The sequence below is a fragment of the Zingiber officinale genome, chromosome 9A (assembly GCF_018446385.1).
Source record: "Zingiber officinale cultivar Zhangliang chromosome 9A, Zo_v1.1, whole genome shotgun sequence".
Classification (NCBI taxonomy): domain Eukaryota; kingdom Viridiplantae; phylum Streptophyta; class Magnoliopsida; order Zingiberales; family Zingiberaceae; genus Zingiber; species Zingiber officinale.
Window position 1 is genome coordinate 5,790,430 of NC_056002.1, and position 14,312 is coordinate 5,804,741.

General features: G+C 41.8%; 1 protein-coding gene across 1 annotated transcript; it reads left to right on the forward strand.

The window, feature by feature from the left end:
• The first annotated feature begins 7,355 nt into the window (after positions 1–7,355).
• LOC122020650 (RING-H2 finger protein ATL64-like) lies at positions 7,356–8,531 on the forward strand. The gene has a single exon (XM_042578656.1). The coding sequence runs from the start codon at positions 7,464–7,466 to the stop codon at positions 8,295–8,297; it is 834 nt and encodes a 277-aa protein (XP_042434590.1). The 5' UTR covers positions 7,356–7,463; the 3' UTR covers positions 8,298–8,531.
• The last annotated feature ends 5,781 nt before the right edge of the window (positions 8,532–14,312 follow it).

Genomic DNA, 14,312 nt, shown 5'->3' on the forward strand with positions numbered 1-14,312 from the left:
TGGTCGAGCCGAGTTTGTAAGTCTCTGAGGATTTCTCGATTTGTGACCTCCACCTGGCCGTTGCTCTAGGGGTAGGCGACTGAAGTGAAGGCTTGCTGGATGTCATAGCCTTTGTACCACTCCCTGAGCTTCTGACCCGCGAACTGCCTCCCGTTATTTGAGACGAGCCGGCGGGGGACGCTGAACGACAGAGGATGTTCTGCCAGATGAACTTGATGACCATCTGCTAACTTATCTTTGCCAGGGACTCAACATCCACCCATTTTGAAAAATAGTCCGTAGCAACGAGAAAGAACCTTCGCTGACTTGTCACCATGGGAAAGGGCCCCATGATATCCATGCCCCATTGGTCGAACGGGCAGAATACCGTGGGCGACTTCATCTCTTCGGTTGGTCAGTGCTAAATATTGTGATAGTTTTGGCAGGACAATCATGTGGTTGTTGTCTGAGCGACAACCTCTTGGAGCGTTGGCCAAAAGTATCCGGCCAGGAGAATCTTTTGAGCTAACGAACAACCGCTTGAATGGCTTCCACAGGAGCTTTGGTGTACTTCTTGCAAGATGTACGCTGCGTCTTCTGGTCAACACACTTGAGAAAAGGCCTAGAAAAGTCTCTTTTATACAGCTGATCTCCGACTAAGGTGAACCATCCGACCCTCTTCTTTAATAGACGCGTCGATTCCTAGTCGACCGGCGTACTTCCTGGTTGAAGAAATTCGATTAACGATGTTCTCTAGTCGCTCGGAAAGATAACTCCCTCCATCCGATCAATATGCGCCACCAAAGAAACCTATTTGATCAGTTGGCTAATCACGATTGGTGATAATGAACTAGCTAACTTAGCCAGTTTATCCGTTACTTGATTATCCGATAGGGGAATCTTCTGTACAGTGACTTCTTAAAAATATGTCTTTAGCTTCTCGAAAGCTTCTGCATATAACTTGAGTCGGGGGTTGCTAATCTCGAAGCCCCTGTCAGCTGCTGGGCGACCAACTGGGAGTCCGAGTGAATGAGGACCTTTATGGCTCCGACATGTCATGTTGCTTGTAGGCCGGTTATTAAGACTTCGTACTCAGTCTCATTGTTGGTGGCACGATAATCCAACTAAATTGAAAGTTGCATTCAGTCTTCTCTTGGTGAAATGAGCAGGATGTCGATCTCGCTGCCTTGTTGGGTGGAAGATCCATTAACATATATTCTCCATGTTACTTCTAGCTCGTCGTTCTGGATTTTTGTGACGAAATCAGCCAAAGTCTGACCTTTTATCACTGTTTGAGACTGGTATTAGATGTCAAACTCACTTAGTTCAGTTGTCCACTTGATCAACCAGCCAGATGCTTCTGGGTTGAGGAAGATTCTTCCCAAGTTAGTATTGGTCATCACGATGATTGGATGGGAGCGGAAGTATGAGTGGAGTCTCCGAGCATCTAGTACCAAAGCATAAGCTAACTTTTCTAGACCAGTGTAGCGGGATTCGGCGTCTTGTAATATATGACTTAAAAAATACACAGACTATTGCTCTTGCCCATTCTTCTTAACTAATGCTGAGCCGATCGCATTTTCGGTGGACGACGAATAGATCCAGAGTGGCTTCCCTACGCTCGACTTAGCTAATATAAGAAAGAAGTTGAGATAATCTTTGAGCTCTTCAAACGTCTAATCGTACTCCGCATCTCATTAGAATTTTGTCGCCCGACGCAGGACCTTGAAGAATGATAGGCTCCGGTCAGATGATTTGAATATGAATTTAAACAGAGCGGTAATACGCCCGGTCAGCCATTGGGCTTCATTCAAGTTGTGTGGTGGTGACATATCTTGCAGAGCCTTGACCTTAATTGGATTCGCCTTGATCCCCCGCTCGGTGACGATGTATCCCAAGAATCGGTCGCTCTTGGCGCCAAATAGGCACTTGTTTGGGTTCAACTTTATTCCATAGGCTCTCAGAATTTGGTAGGTCTCCTTGATATCTGTGCAAAGATCAATAGCTCTTGGAGATTTTATTAATATGTCGTTGACATATACCTCTATGTTGCGGTCTATCTACCGCCGAAACACCTTGTTCATGAGCCTCTGGTAGGTGATGTTGGCGTTCTTTAGTTCGAAGGGCATGACGTTGTAGCAGAATGTTCCGTCGGCCATAATAAAACTGACCTTTTCTTGATCTTCTCGAGCGAGCGACACTTGGTGGTAACCTTGATATGCGTCAAGCATGCAGATCAGCTCGCAACCGACCATAAAATCCACCATCTGGTCTATCCGAGGCAACAGATAGAAATCCTTCGGGCACACCTTATTCAAGTCGCGGAAGTCTATGTAGACCCTCTATTTGTTGCCCGGCTTGGAGACTACTATGATGTTAGCAAGCCAGCTCAAAAATTGCACCTCCCGTATGTCGTCGACCTCCAGTAATTTCTCTATCTCCGCTCGGATGACCAAGTTTTGTTCCGTGCTGAAGTTCATTTTCTTTTGTTTTACTGGCCAAGCATCCAGTTGGACGTGTACCTCATGCTGAGCCACACTTGGCAAAATACCAGAAAACTCATGTGTCGACCAAGCGAACACATCGTGATTCTGTCTAAGGCAGGCTACTAGCTCCATCTTTTTCTCCCCCTCTAGATCGACAACGATAAAGGTAGTTGCTTCCGGACGATTAGGGTGGATATGAACTTCTTCTTTTTCTTCGTAGACCAGCGTGGGGGGGTTTTTCAATGATGGCGTTCACCTCCAGGCGAGGTGTCTTCCGAGCGGCTCATGCTTCCGTTCTGACCATCTCGACGTAGCAATGCCGAGCGGGCAACTGATCTCCGTTGACTTCTCCTACCTTACCGCCCACCGAAAATTTGATCTTCTGGCAGTAGGTGGACACTATCACTCGGAACTCATTGAGTGTTGGTCGGCCCAAAATGATGTTGTAGGCCAAGGGCGCATCTACCACTATAAAATTTGTGGTCCTTGTTCGCTTTAGGAGTTCTTCTCCGAGTGAGATGACCAACTTGATCTGGCTGATCGACAACACTTCATTGCCTGTGAAGTCGTAGAGCGAAGTCATCATTGACAGCAGTTCACTCCGGCCAATTTGTAATTGGTCGAACGCCTTCCGGTCTATGATATTTGCCGACCTCCCTTTATCAATAAAAGTGCAATGAACTGTATAATTGACAATTATCGCTCGAATGATTAATGCATCGTCGTGGGAGACCTCCACTCCCTCCTAATCCTTAGGCAAAAAAGTTAATCTCGGGTCTCTCAGCTTTCTCCTTGTTGCAACCAACGGCGTAGATCTCGAGCCGCCGCGCATGCAACTTCCTTGCTCGGTTAGAATCCCCATTGGTTGGCCCGCCAGCGATCATTCCTATCTCCCCCCGAGCGACGTTACTTCGGTTCTCTTCTTCCCTTACGGGCGGTCTAGTCTGTTCGGAGGAGGCACAGGCAGGGATTCAGTCCCTTTGTGGTTGGTGGTGGCGTGGCCCAGTCGTCCTTTCTGAGTTCCTTCGTTCTGCAGATCTGTTTTGGTGACGTCGATCTGAATGTGGCGATTATCGGCGGTATCTGCGCGGAACCGACCTGCTAGCTGTCAGGTCGTAGCAGTCCCTGGTGTTGTGCGTCGTCGACTGGTAGAGGTGCAAAACATTGGTGCCCACCTCTTGCTTATTGGATGGGCGGCCACCACTTGTTGTACGACATGTGGCCGAGTCTCCTGGTGTGGAGTGGCTCCCGAACGAGGCCCTTTAGGTGGTCGATGACTGCTCGGTTGATGCCATTCAAAAAGCTGGGGATGGGATGACTGTTGACAAGATAAAACCTAGCTCGATCCTGCAAAACAAAATCAAACCAGGGAAGGGGTCCCTAGCGTTGATCCTTCGACGCTCAAGTCAGAATCAAGAAAAGGAAATGAGTAATCAAGAAATAGGAATATCTTTCTTTTCCTCATACCTGGCGTAGCCTTTTATATCTTTTTTTTTGTGATCGTTCATCTGCTCTTATTTAATGATATTAATTTTCAGAGGAAGACTTCTTTGTCTTGACTTCTGTGCATTAATGATAAATGGAGTATTCTTTTTTATCTTGACTTCTTCATAGTTAATGATGATAGACAGAGTGTTCTTTTTTGTTTTCTCGTCTCCTCCTGTGTAGTGTCATTCAATTCTTGCGCCGGACGGGCGGTTCGAGCAGCTCGCTTCGCTACTAGACAGGTGGTTCGAGCGGCTCGTTTTTCTGTCGATCGAAACAACTAATTACGGGTTATCCATTCGTCCGACCAACCCATGATGTCCATTCGTCTGACCAGTCAAGTGATCCACTCGACCACTCCTTTACCGACCGATATAACCAGACAGTCATCTTTGGCTGAAGCTCTTTTCGTAAGTTCAGGCGTTGATCGTCTTGACTTTGGCTGAGGCTCTTTTCGTAAGTCACAGTATTGGTCGTCTTGATTTTGATCAATACTATGTCAACTGACCCATGACAGATGGATCTTATCACCGCATGAGGTGCTTTTCTAAAAATCAACCTAAATTGGAACTTATTCCTCTCCTTTGACAATTGCATATGGGAACAAAGTTAGAACAATCATCAGTTAAGCAGCTTTTGACGAGGAGAAAAAAATTTGATAAACGTGTGAGAAAACTCGCATAAAAATATCAGCTTGAATTCATTCAACGTGAGCAGAAAACTCAAAGATTCTCACTCTCATTCTCACCACTTCGTAATTTGCTTTAATTTCAAGTATCAAGGATGTCTGGAGCAGAGCAACCCATGACCGGCGGCGGAGACGACGGCGTCGTGCTGTCTTTTGCGACTACCAACGGGTTCATTGTCGCGGCGACGATGCTTCTCTTAATCCTATTCATCTTCTCTTTCATCCTCTGCCTCCGCGCCAAGCGCCGCTGGGGCGGCGACCCGGTCGCCGCCGCCGAAGATCCCCTTCCGCAGACGTCTGGCCTCGACGCTGAATCCATGTGACCATGAAGGCGCTACCTTGGACAGTGCTCCGCCCCGACGACTTAGATGTCGGCGCGGATCACTCCGCCGTCTGATGATTCTGAGGTCCGAAAGCCGATCCGTCGACGGTCCCATTGACTGCGATTTGGGTTCTTCCCAAATTGACGCCGAACAGTTAACGTAAAGCACGATGCAGAGCAGAAAGTTCGCTTAAGCTAATTAATTAAATCATTCTCTAATCTCCTGATTAATTTCGGCGATTATTCACTCCTACACGAATGAGAGCTGTTCAAGTGCAATCTCGCAAAGTCAAATATTTAATAGCTTTAGGTCTCAACAAGTACCATCAGTCAATATTTAATAACTTTAAATTATTTTATACCATCAAAATCGCTTAACTGAATTATTTAAGTAATCTTTTATATAAAATGAATATGTACGAGACATATATTAGGTTAACAAAGTCGATTTTATTTTTGTTATTTAAATAGTTAAATTGAGGGTATATTTTAAAAATATTCATAAAAGAAAGTGGGTAAAAGCGTATGAACGCGATAAAAAAAAGGAGGACCTTTGAAAAAATCGAACAACAGTTTGCACTGGAAGAATACAAATCCACGCGTCGTGGCCATGCCGTCAGACATCGCCATCAGTCATAAGAATACAAATTTACCTTCAAATCTTATTTAATACATATAAAGTGAACAAAAATATATATAAAAGTATAAAATATCTTTTTAAAAAATGACTTAAAAATATCTAAATGTAAATAAATATATGGAGATCGGTAATGCGGACTCAATGTCGTTTTCTTTTTATATATAAAAATAAAAAGTAAATTAGCTATAAAAACTCACTGACGTACGGGAAAAACCGATTCCAAAACTCATTTTCTAATTAGTTAGTTTTTTAAGTATGTTTATATTTATGTCAAATGAGTTTAGGTTTATACTAGATGTATCTGAATTAAGTTATCTTTTGATTCTCAAGGACAGTCAATTTTTATCAAAAACATTTAAAAAAATAAATTCTTACTTGATATAAATTTTAGCCTTTGACTGTAAAAGACTCCAAATAAAAAAATTAAAATAGATAAGGATATATGAACCTTTTAGAGCCATCAAAAATATTTAATAACTCTAGACAATTTTAATATAAAAGAGTACCTATAAGACTTAGGTTACATGACAAGTCATGGTGGTCCAGTTTTTGCCTAAACGTGTCAAATAACCTTACAAGACACGAAACCTTAAAAAAAGAAATTTAAATTTTAGGATTTAGATTTTAAGGTATAAATTCAAAGTAATTCAAGGCTGTGAAGAACTTTTGGTCAATATTAGAGATGTAAGAATGCCAATTTAGTATGGATTCAAGTTCTTTAAAAAAAAAGGCTCAATTAGAAAAATAAAATAAAAATAAAAAACTTTTTGCTTAGGTTCAATTTGGAGAATTGTAGGCAGCAATATTTTAGAAAGTAGATAAACTCATTTTCTCATTGCAAAATATAATCGTACAGAGTTAAAGCAAATGCGGGAGACAGTGTAGCTGCAAAAGAGAAAGTGAAGCTCCAATTTTATCTCTCATGTCTCGTGACAGACACGATTAGTGATGGATCTAGGGGAGAGTGGGGATGTGCTTGAATATCTTTTTGTTTTCAGAAAATTTCATCAATATGTTGCAGTCGGAGGAACAACGAGAAGACAAGTTCCAATTCTCTTTTTTAAACATCCTCTTCCTTTACTATTTGGATCCACCACTGGACCCGATCGAGTGGTCTGGTGAGGCGCCGGCGAGCATCGAGCAAGGCGCCACTGGAGGCACTGTAGGTGTCGGCCAACCTGAGCAGTGCACAGGTGAGCGATCGATTGAGTGGGCACTGAATCAGGTGAGACAGAACTGTAGACAAAAAATATGAACAGCAACAACAATCTTCTCGTCTTCTTTTTTTTCTCGAGATGAGATCTTTTGTCTTGAAAATATTATGTTCTCATGTTCCAATATCGATCGGACGGTTATGATATTTTTATGATGTATATTACATCTTGAAAATATGATTTAAATCATTCGATCGACGCTGAGGAAAATACAATATTTTCAGGATAAAAAATCTCATGTCTGGTTTTTCACCTTCTTTTATCTCTTTTCTCTTCTTCCCTCCTATTATTTCCTATAATTTTCACTCTGTCGGTTGTGCAAAACCATGAAAGTTATTAAAATATATATATCTGATGTTAACAGGACGAGAATCCGCCACTATCACCTGTACTCGACTGTTTTTTAGTTCCAACAAATAATTATACAAATTCAATTAATTAGTTGAGTATCAATCTCCACTTATATTCTTGTCTTTTTTTTATTACTATCTTTTTTAAAACAAAATCTGATTAATTTTATTGATAGTAAGATTCCCGCAGCAGCAAGCCGCCTTCAAGCAGTTCCAGTTCTTCTTTCCTCTATATATCAAAGCGCATCTTCGTTTCTTCTCCGCAGCTATAATTCTAATTGCATGATCCGCCCACATTGATGGTCGATTTTGCCATGAATCCCACGTCCACGGCAGATGTCCCGCAGCAGCACATGGCCGGCGTCGCTCGGCTCTCCCTCTCGACTACCAGCGGCTTCCTGGTCGCCGGCGTCATCGTCGTCTTCCTTGTCTTTCTCTTCCTCCTTTTCTGCTACCTCCGTTCCAACCGCTACTGGGGCGCCATCCCGGTCTCCGGCGCCGCCCACGCCCACTTTGCCCCAACCCCTGGCCTGCCCCGCGGCGACCATGGCCTTGATGCGGCCGCCTCCCTCCCTCCGCCCCTCGTGCTCCGCCCGGGGAGCTTCAAGGAGGGCCTCGAGTGCCCCGTCTGCCTCTCCGAGCTCGCCGTCTGTGAGGCGGTGCGGCTGCTGCCCATGTGTGGCCACGCCTTTCATCTCCACTGCATCGACACGTGGTTCTGCGCCCACTCCACCTGCCCCCTCTGCCGCACGCCGGCAGCGCTCGAGGCGTCAGAAATCGGCAAGTCCAGATCTCAATTGCTTACCTCGGCCGAATCGATTTCAAATACCACCGCAAGTTCCCACCTTTGTGCGAGAATCGGCGACTCGAATTCACAAGAAGGAATTTTCAGGGCTTCTTCGAGCGTATTGCCCGTCGAGGTGGCACCAGAGGAGTCATTGCCGGCGAGTAGGCTAACAGTAACAGAGGAGTCAGCGCCGGCGCCAAAGGCAACATTGAGGCCGTTGCGGTGGCTTCTCGTTCGCGGGAACAGGACCGGCGGCGCTTCGGGGAGTCCGAGTGGGCGCGACGTCGAGCAAGGACGTGACCTTGCCCCGACACGTACCACCGACGAGCTCATGAGTCTAGGCTAGAATTGGCTTTCTTTCGATCCATTAATTTCAATTTCCTATTTTCCGCTGTATTATTCACCTGTACAGAAATAACTCCGACTTGAGTCTCGAATCGAACTCAAAGTACGAAACCCTTTTGTGTTCGTATTTATTTCTCCTCTCACTCATCTGCTGAATGTTAATCCCTACATCGAGTGTCAGATTTCCCATTCCATTGTCAAACATATGCAGCAAACAGCCAAACTGCCATTGACACTTTTTTTTTTTGCTTTTTCTTTTCCAAATTCTGATCTTTTTTAGTTGCTGATAAATGGCGACACAGGTGGCCTGCGTAAGTGCTGACGACAATAGCTGTAGAACACACAGTGCGAGAAGATAAGTGCGTGGATGGAGTTGGACAGTGAGTTTTTTGTCCTGCAATGAATAGGGCATTGGTAGCTGAGGAGGACAAGTGGATGACGATATACCGGTACTCGCTTCGGCCGTGCAAATTTTGTACGAACAGCTCGTGTTATCCAGCAGAAGGTAGAACAGCATGAGCATCTATCTTTAGGATATCGACGTCTCACGAAATATTTTCAACATGAACTGGTCCAGAGCAAAAGGCTTCTGACAATTTGATTGCAAAATAATCTAAACTATATCTACATCATTTTCATTATCATTATGAAAGAAGAAAAAGATGAACTTTATATTATCCAGTAGAGAAATTAGCACGCAAGTCAGCTCGAAGAGACGTTTTTTATATGAATTCTGAAGCACGGTCAGATTTAAGTTCGTGAACTTAATACGCTTTCAGTTAATTCCGCAAGATGCCAATTAAATGATTGTTTACGTGTCCACAATAAATTATTCTTGACATCACGATTCTAGTATCTTTAGAATAATAATTAACACATAAGGAAGATATTTATTTTAATTTTATTGAGATTTAAATTCCAGATCTTATGATCATAATATGCTAATCATTAGATAGTCTCGAGGAGATTATTTTTTAATAATATCAAAGTGGTAAAAGATGAATATATTTATCTTTAATATGCTCATTAATTTATTTCAAAATTAATATAAAAAAAATATATCATGGATGATTATTAAAATTTTATTTTTTTTAATAGTATCAAGTACCTTCTGATTGTCGTCTTTAATAAATGATTGGTGGAATTTTAGGGGCATCGAGTTCAAAATTCCCAAACTAATTTATGACACTTTTGACTAATTCTCTAATGACCTCAGCAATGGTAACATGCATTTTAAATGTATATAAATTTTGAAAAAAAAAATAGGATATATGTTGAATATATATATATATATATCAAAAAGTGACTGTCCAAATCATGGGAAATGAGCTCAGCAGGTGTATTTGTCTATTTTAAAAAAATTATAGTTGTTCTTAATGGAAAATCTGTTTCTTTCGTTGGGTAGTGCATGTTAATGCTCAATGTTCCCTTTTTAAACCCTGTGTATTTAAAAAAGAATTTGTTTTTTTTCCAAACAAAAAGTATATTATTCTTTTCTGTTTAACATGATATTAAAATTTATTAGGAAAATATTTTGAATAAATTTAAAGACAAAAAGCATAAAGAATACTTTATATTATGGGACAACCTGAGCCTCAAAGTGAGGAACAATATTGGTTGTCGCATTAGGTCCGGCCTTTGGAACTGGTGGTGGAAGAATTCTGGCTGGTTTCTTTCCTGCAAATGACGCAGCATCCACTCCATCTGTGGCTCCTTTTATGTTAGGCGATATTTCCTTTTCAGCAGCGTCGATGGGTCTGCACCATCTGCAACGTCGATTTCCAGGTAAATTGATTTGAAAGCTTTCAATTTTCATCTGATAAATTAGATTTTAAATCATCCTAAACAAATGGAAGACAATGACATTGAATGAGGGAGATAGTGATTTTTTTTTTAAAAAAAAATAATATGCTCAAACAAAAATCTTAAGAAAATATTAAAGGATAGACATATAAAATAATGAAACTCGTTAAAAATGAAATGATGGGCTATGAATTTATATGTCTATCCTTGAGTATTTTCTTAAGATTTTTCTTCATGCATATCAATAACCCACATTTTCAAATTTTACTATTCAATTACTTTTTAAATGTTATATCTATTAAATTATATAAATTTATTAGAGTTATTTGTTTACAACTTTTAATATAATATAGTATTTTAACTTTTCAATTTAAGATTTTGATTTTTTTTAGCTAATTATATAGGACTTTGTATTCTTTATTTTAAAAATATTTTTTTGATTTATCAAAACAAAACAGCTATTTTTCCTTAGCATCAATTTCTACATAGTATTAAAGTTTTCATCTCTATATTTTTTGATAATTTGATTAAAAAATTGTTAATTTGATTCATAGTTTTGATTGAGTTTCTTTTATTTTCGCATCAATTTAGTTTTGTTTGTTATTCGGTCATTCGTGAACGTAATTTGTTCTATCATCATGAGTAGTTGCACAAATAATTCGCTTCAATCAATCAATGTCTGACTGGATGGAAAAAATTATTTGTATTGGAAATATGTTATGAAAAACTTCTTTCAGGGAAACTTTATATGGGGATATGTTTCAGGTGTGCGAGTTCAACCTATGAACATCAATGTTGATGATTATGTAATGTGATTGGATGTTTAGGAGACCGATAATACGAAAATTATTACGTGGATCAATAATTCTATTTTACATTCTGTTGGTGCTAAATTGATCAAGTACAAGATAGCCAAAGAGGTTTGGATCATCTGGTAAGATTATACACGCAGTCTAATTTTGCCAAATAATATCAATTGGAAGCAGATATCCGTGTACTTCGACGACAAGATATGGGCATCCAAGATTTTTATTCTGCCATGTCAGAACTATAGAACCAGTTAGCACTCACAGAATCCTCAAAATTATGAGCATTCCCAGCTTATGCCACTCATAGAGAAGAACAACGTCTGGTCCAATTTTTTATAGTTCTTCGTGATAACTTTAAAGGATTGCGTGGAACAATTTTGCATCGTAGCCCTCTCCCTTCCCTTGATTCAGTAGTACATGAATTGCTAGCTGAGGAAATTCATCTTAAGTCTCAGGTTGATATGAGAACTATTGCACCATCTACGCCATCTATTTTTGCAGCACCACAACGGTCTATGTCGCATAATCAAAGTAGGTTGACTTCGAAGGTTTCTAGTGATGAGTGTGATTATTATAAAGAAAAAAGACATTGGAAGTCTCAATGTCCATTATTGTTGAACAAAGGTTGTTGGGGTTCAATCAAAGTCCCACATTGGAAAGATTTAATAAAGATCATGGGTTTAAAAGGATGTAGAATATCTCTATTGGCATGAAACCTTTTGGAGAAAGCCCAAGAGCAAAATCATGAGGGTCTAGGCCCAAAGTGGACAATATCATGTCATTGTGAAGATATGTGGACATCCTTTGGGCACAACAAATGGTATCAGAGTCATGACCCATACCAGATGCAATGTGGGGTGGCCTTGAACGAAGTTAAGGGTAGGTCTAGGGTAAGTCAGGTTGACCGGATGCTCGTAGGGAGGCTTAGAGTATGTCAGGATGACCGGATGCTTGTGGGAAAGACCGAAGTAGGTCAGGGTGACCGAATACTTGCAGGGAAGCCCGGAGCAGGTCAAGATGATTGGATACTTGCGGGAAGGCCTGGAGCAGGTCAGGATGACTGAATACTTGCGGGGAGGCTAGTTGGTCATGTTAGTACCCCCAAGGTTATTTTGATGTGATCAAACAAGTTAAGTTAGGTCCTGTTGTGTTTAACCCTGTGTCTAGTTGTGCAGGAGCTTAGGAGCACAGGAAGTTGAGCAAAAGATGCAGCTAACGAGAAGTACGACACAGGAGAGAGTCGATAGGCTCGATGCGTCTGAGGGACGAGATACTGCGGAAGAGTACGCAGGCGAACGAGAAGGAGGCGCGGTGTTTTCGAGGGACGAGAAGTCGGAGCGGAAGGTTGCTCGAGAAGGCCAGAAGTTGGGTTTGGGTGAGCCTTATTCTGGATGGACAAAATCACCCAAGTGAGCGATGCCAGAGTGGAAGACCCTGACCGAGGTGAGCAGAGGGCCCGGACTAAAAAAGTCAACAGGGTTGACTTTGTGAGTCCGGGCGCTCTGACCCATTCCTTTCCAGGCGCCCGGAACTCAAAATTTATCATGTTCGACGTGGACTTGGACCAACGCATCGGGGATAGAATTCTATCCCACTCTAGGCGCCCTGACCAAGACTATAAATATAACCTTGGTCCAGAAGCTAGATAGAACAAGTATTCTTACATCAACACTTATACACACCTTAGTTTTCTTTTAGCTTCTCACTTTCTGTGTTTACACTGCTGTAAAGAGGCTTCTCCGCCTGAAAGATAAATTAGTACTACTCTATTCGTTAGATTAACAACCTCTCTAGTTGGACCAGTCCGGGGTGCCCGGGATGTTTTCGGGCGCCCGGACCCGACTTTTGACCAGATCGAGTTTTGACTCGATCTGAACGTTGGGGGATAAGTTTATCCCCCCCAGGGCGCCCGGAATCCTTCGGGGCACCTCGAACAGTGCTATAAATAGAGCACTGATTTCCACAGTTTAGAATAACAACTTGTAATCCAGCTCTTTCATTTCTGCTTTTTCTTTTGTGTTGTCAACGCTGTAAGAGGCTACTCCGCCCAAAGGAGATCATCAGATACTGCGCCATATTTTCCTTGGATTAGCAATCCTCTGATTGCAAACCAAGTAAATCCTCTGTGTCTGTTTGCTTTTTATTAGTCTCTTTATTTTGATTACAAGTTTTATTATTAGTTGAAAATCCAAGAAGGGCAATTCACCCTTCCCCTCTTGTCGGCCTCCAAAGGGATTAACAAGTGGTATTAGAGCAAGGACACTTCAGGAGGACTAACCGCCGATCGAAGAAACGAGATGGCCGGACCAAGCATCATTCCACCAAAATTCGAGGGGAACTTCACACACTGTAAGCGTCGTATGGAGGTATTTCTGAAAATCGATTTCGAAATTCGTCTAATTATAAAATATGATTTTGTAGCTCCTACTAATCAAAATGGAGACGAAAAAGAAGAGAGTCTCTGGACGAAGAAGGAGCAGAATGATTCCGTATCGAACAACCGAGCGGAGTATCACCTGCTGAGCGTGCTGCCACCTCAAGAAGTCAACCGCGTCGGAAGCTACTTGTCAGCCAAACAACTCTGGGAAAAATTCCTGGGGCTTCACGAAGGCACGTCCTAAGCCAAACTAGCAAGAAGAGACATCCTTCGAAACAAACTGACGAATATCCATATGGAAAAAGGTGAGAAGGTAACCGATCTACACACGAAGGTAAAGGAATTAATTACCGGTCTCGAGAACCTCGGTGAAACGGTAACCAACTGGGACATCATACGCTACGCACTCAATGTGTTTCCCAGAACTCCAGAATGGACGTCAATCATCGACGCCTACTACATTTCAAAGGACCTAGAGGTAAGTACCTTAAAAGAGTTATTTTCTACTCTTGAATTACATGAAACTAGATGTGCAGGAACAACAAAAGACTCAAGCCAGATTATGGCGCTGAATGCAACCAAGAAGGATGAACCCGAGTCAGACTCAAAAGAAGACCAAGAAGCATATATGGTAAGAAATTTTAAAAATTCTTTCGATCTAATAAATTTAAAGAAATGCAGAATAAGAAAAATCCAAGAAATAGAAGAAGGGTTCGTTGCTACCAGTGTCAAAAGGAATGACACTTAAAAGAAGATTGCCCAGAATTAAAGAAGGCCAAAGTCAAGATACCCAAGAAGCACAAGATTCTAAAAGCCACTTGGGACGACACTTCATCATCTGAATCCGAAGTACAAGAATATGTCGGACTAGCACTAATGGCGAGCTATGAAGGGCAAAGTACATCGGAACCCAGCATCAATGAAGGGGGAGCGACTTCAGACGAATGCAGCGAAATAGGGGGAGAGTCAGGCTTCAAGCCTGATATGGTAAGTGAGGTATGCCTCTTACCTCCTGATCAGATTTATT

What these genes read in the sequence shown, in the direction of transcription:
- LOC122020650 (XM_042578656.1), top strand. Translation starts at nt 7,464, where the DNA reads ATGGTCGATTTTGCCATGAATCCCACGTCCACGGCAGATGTCCCGCAG.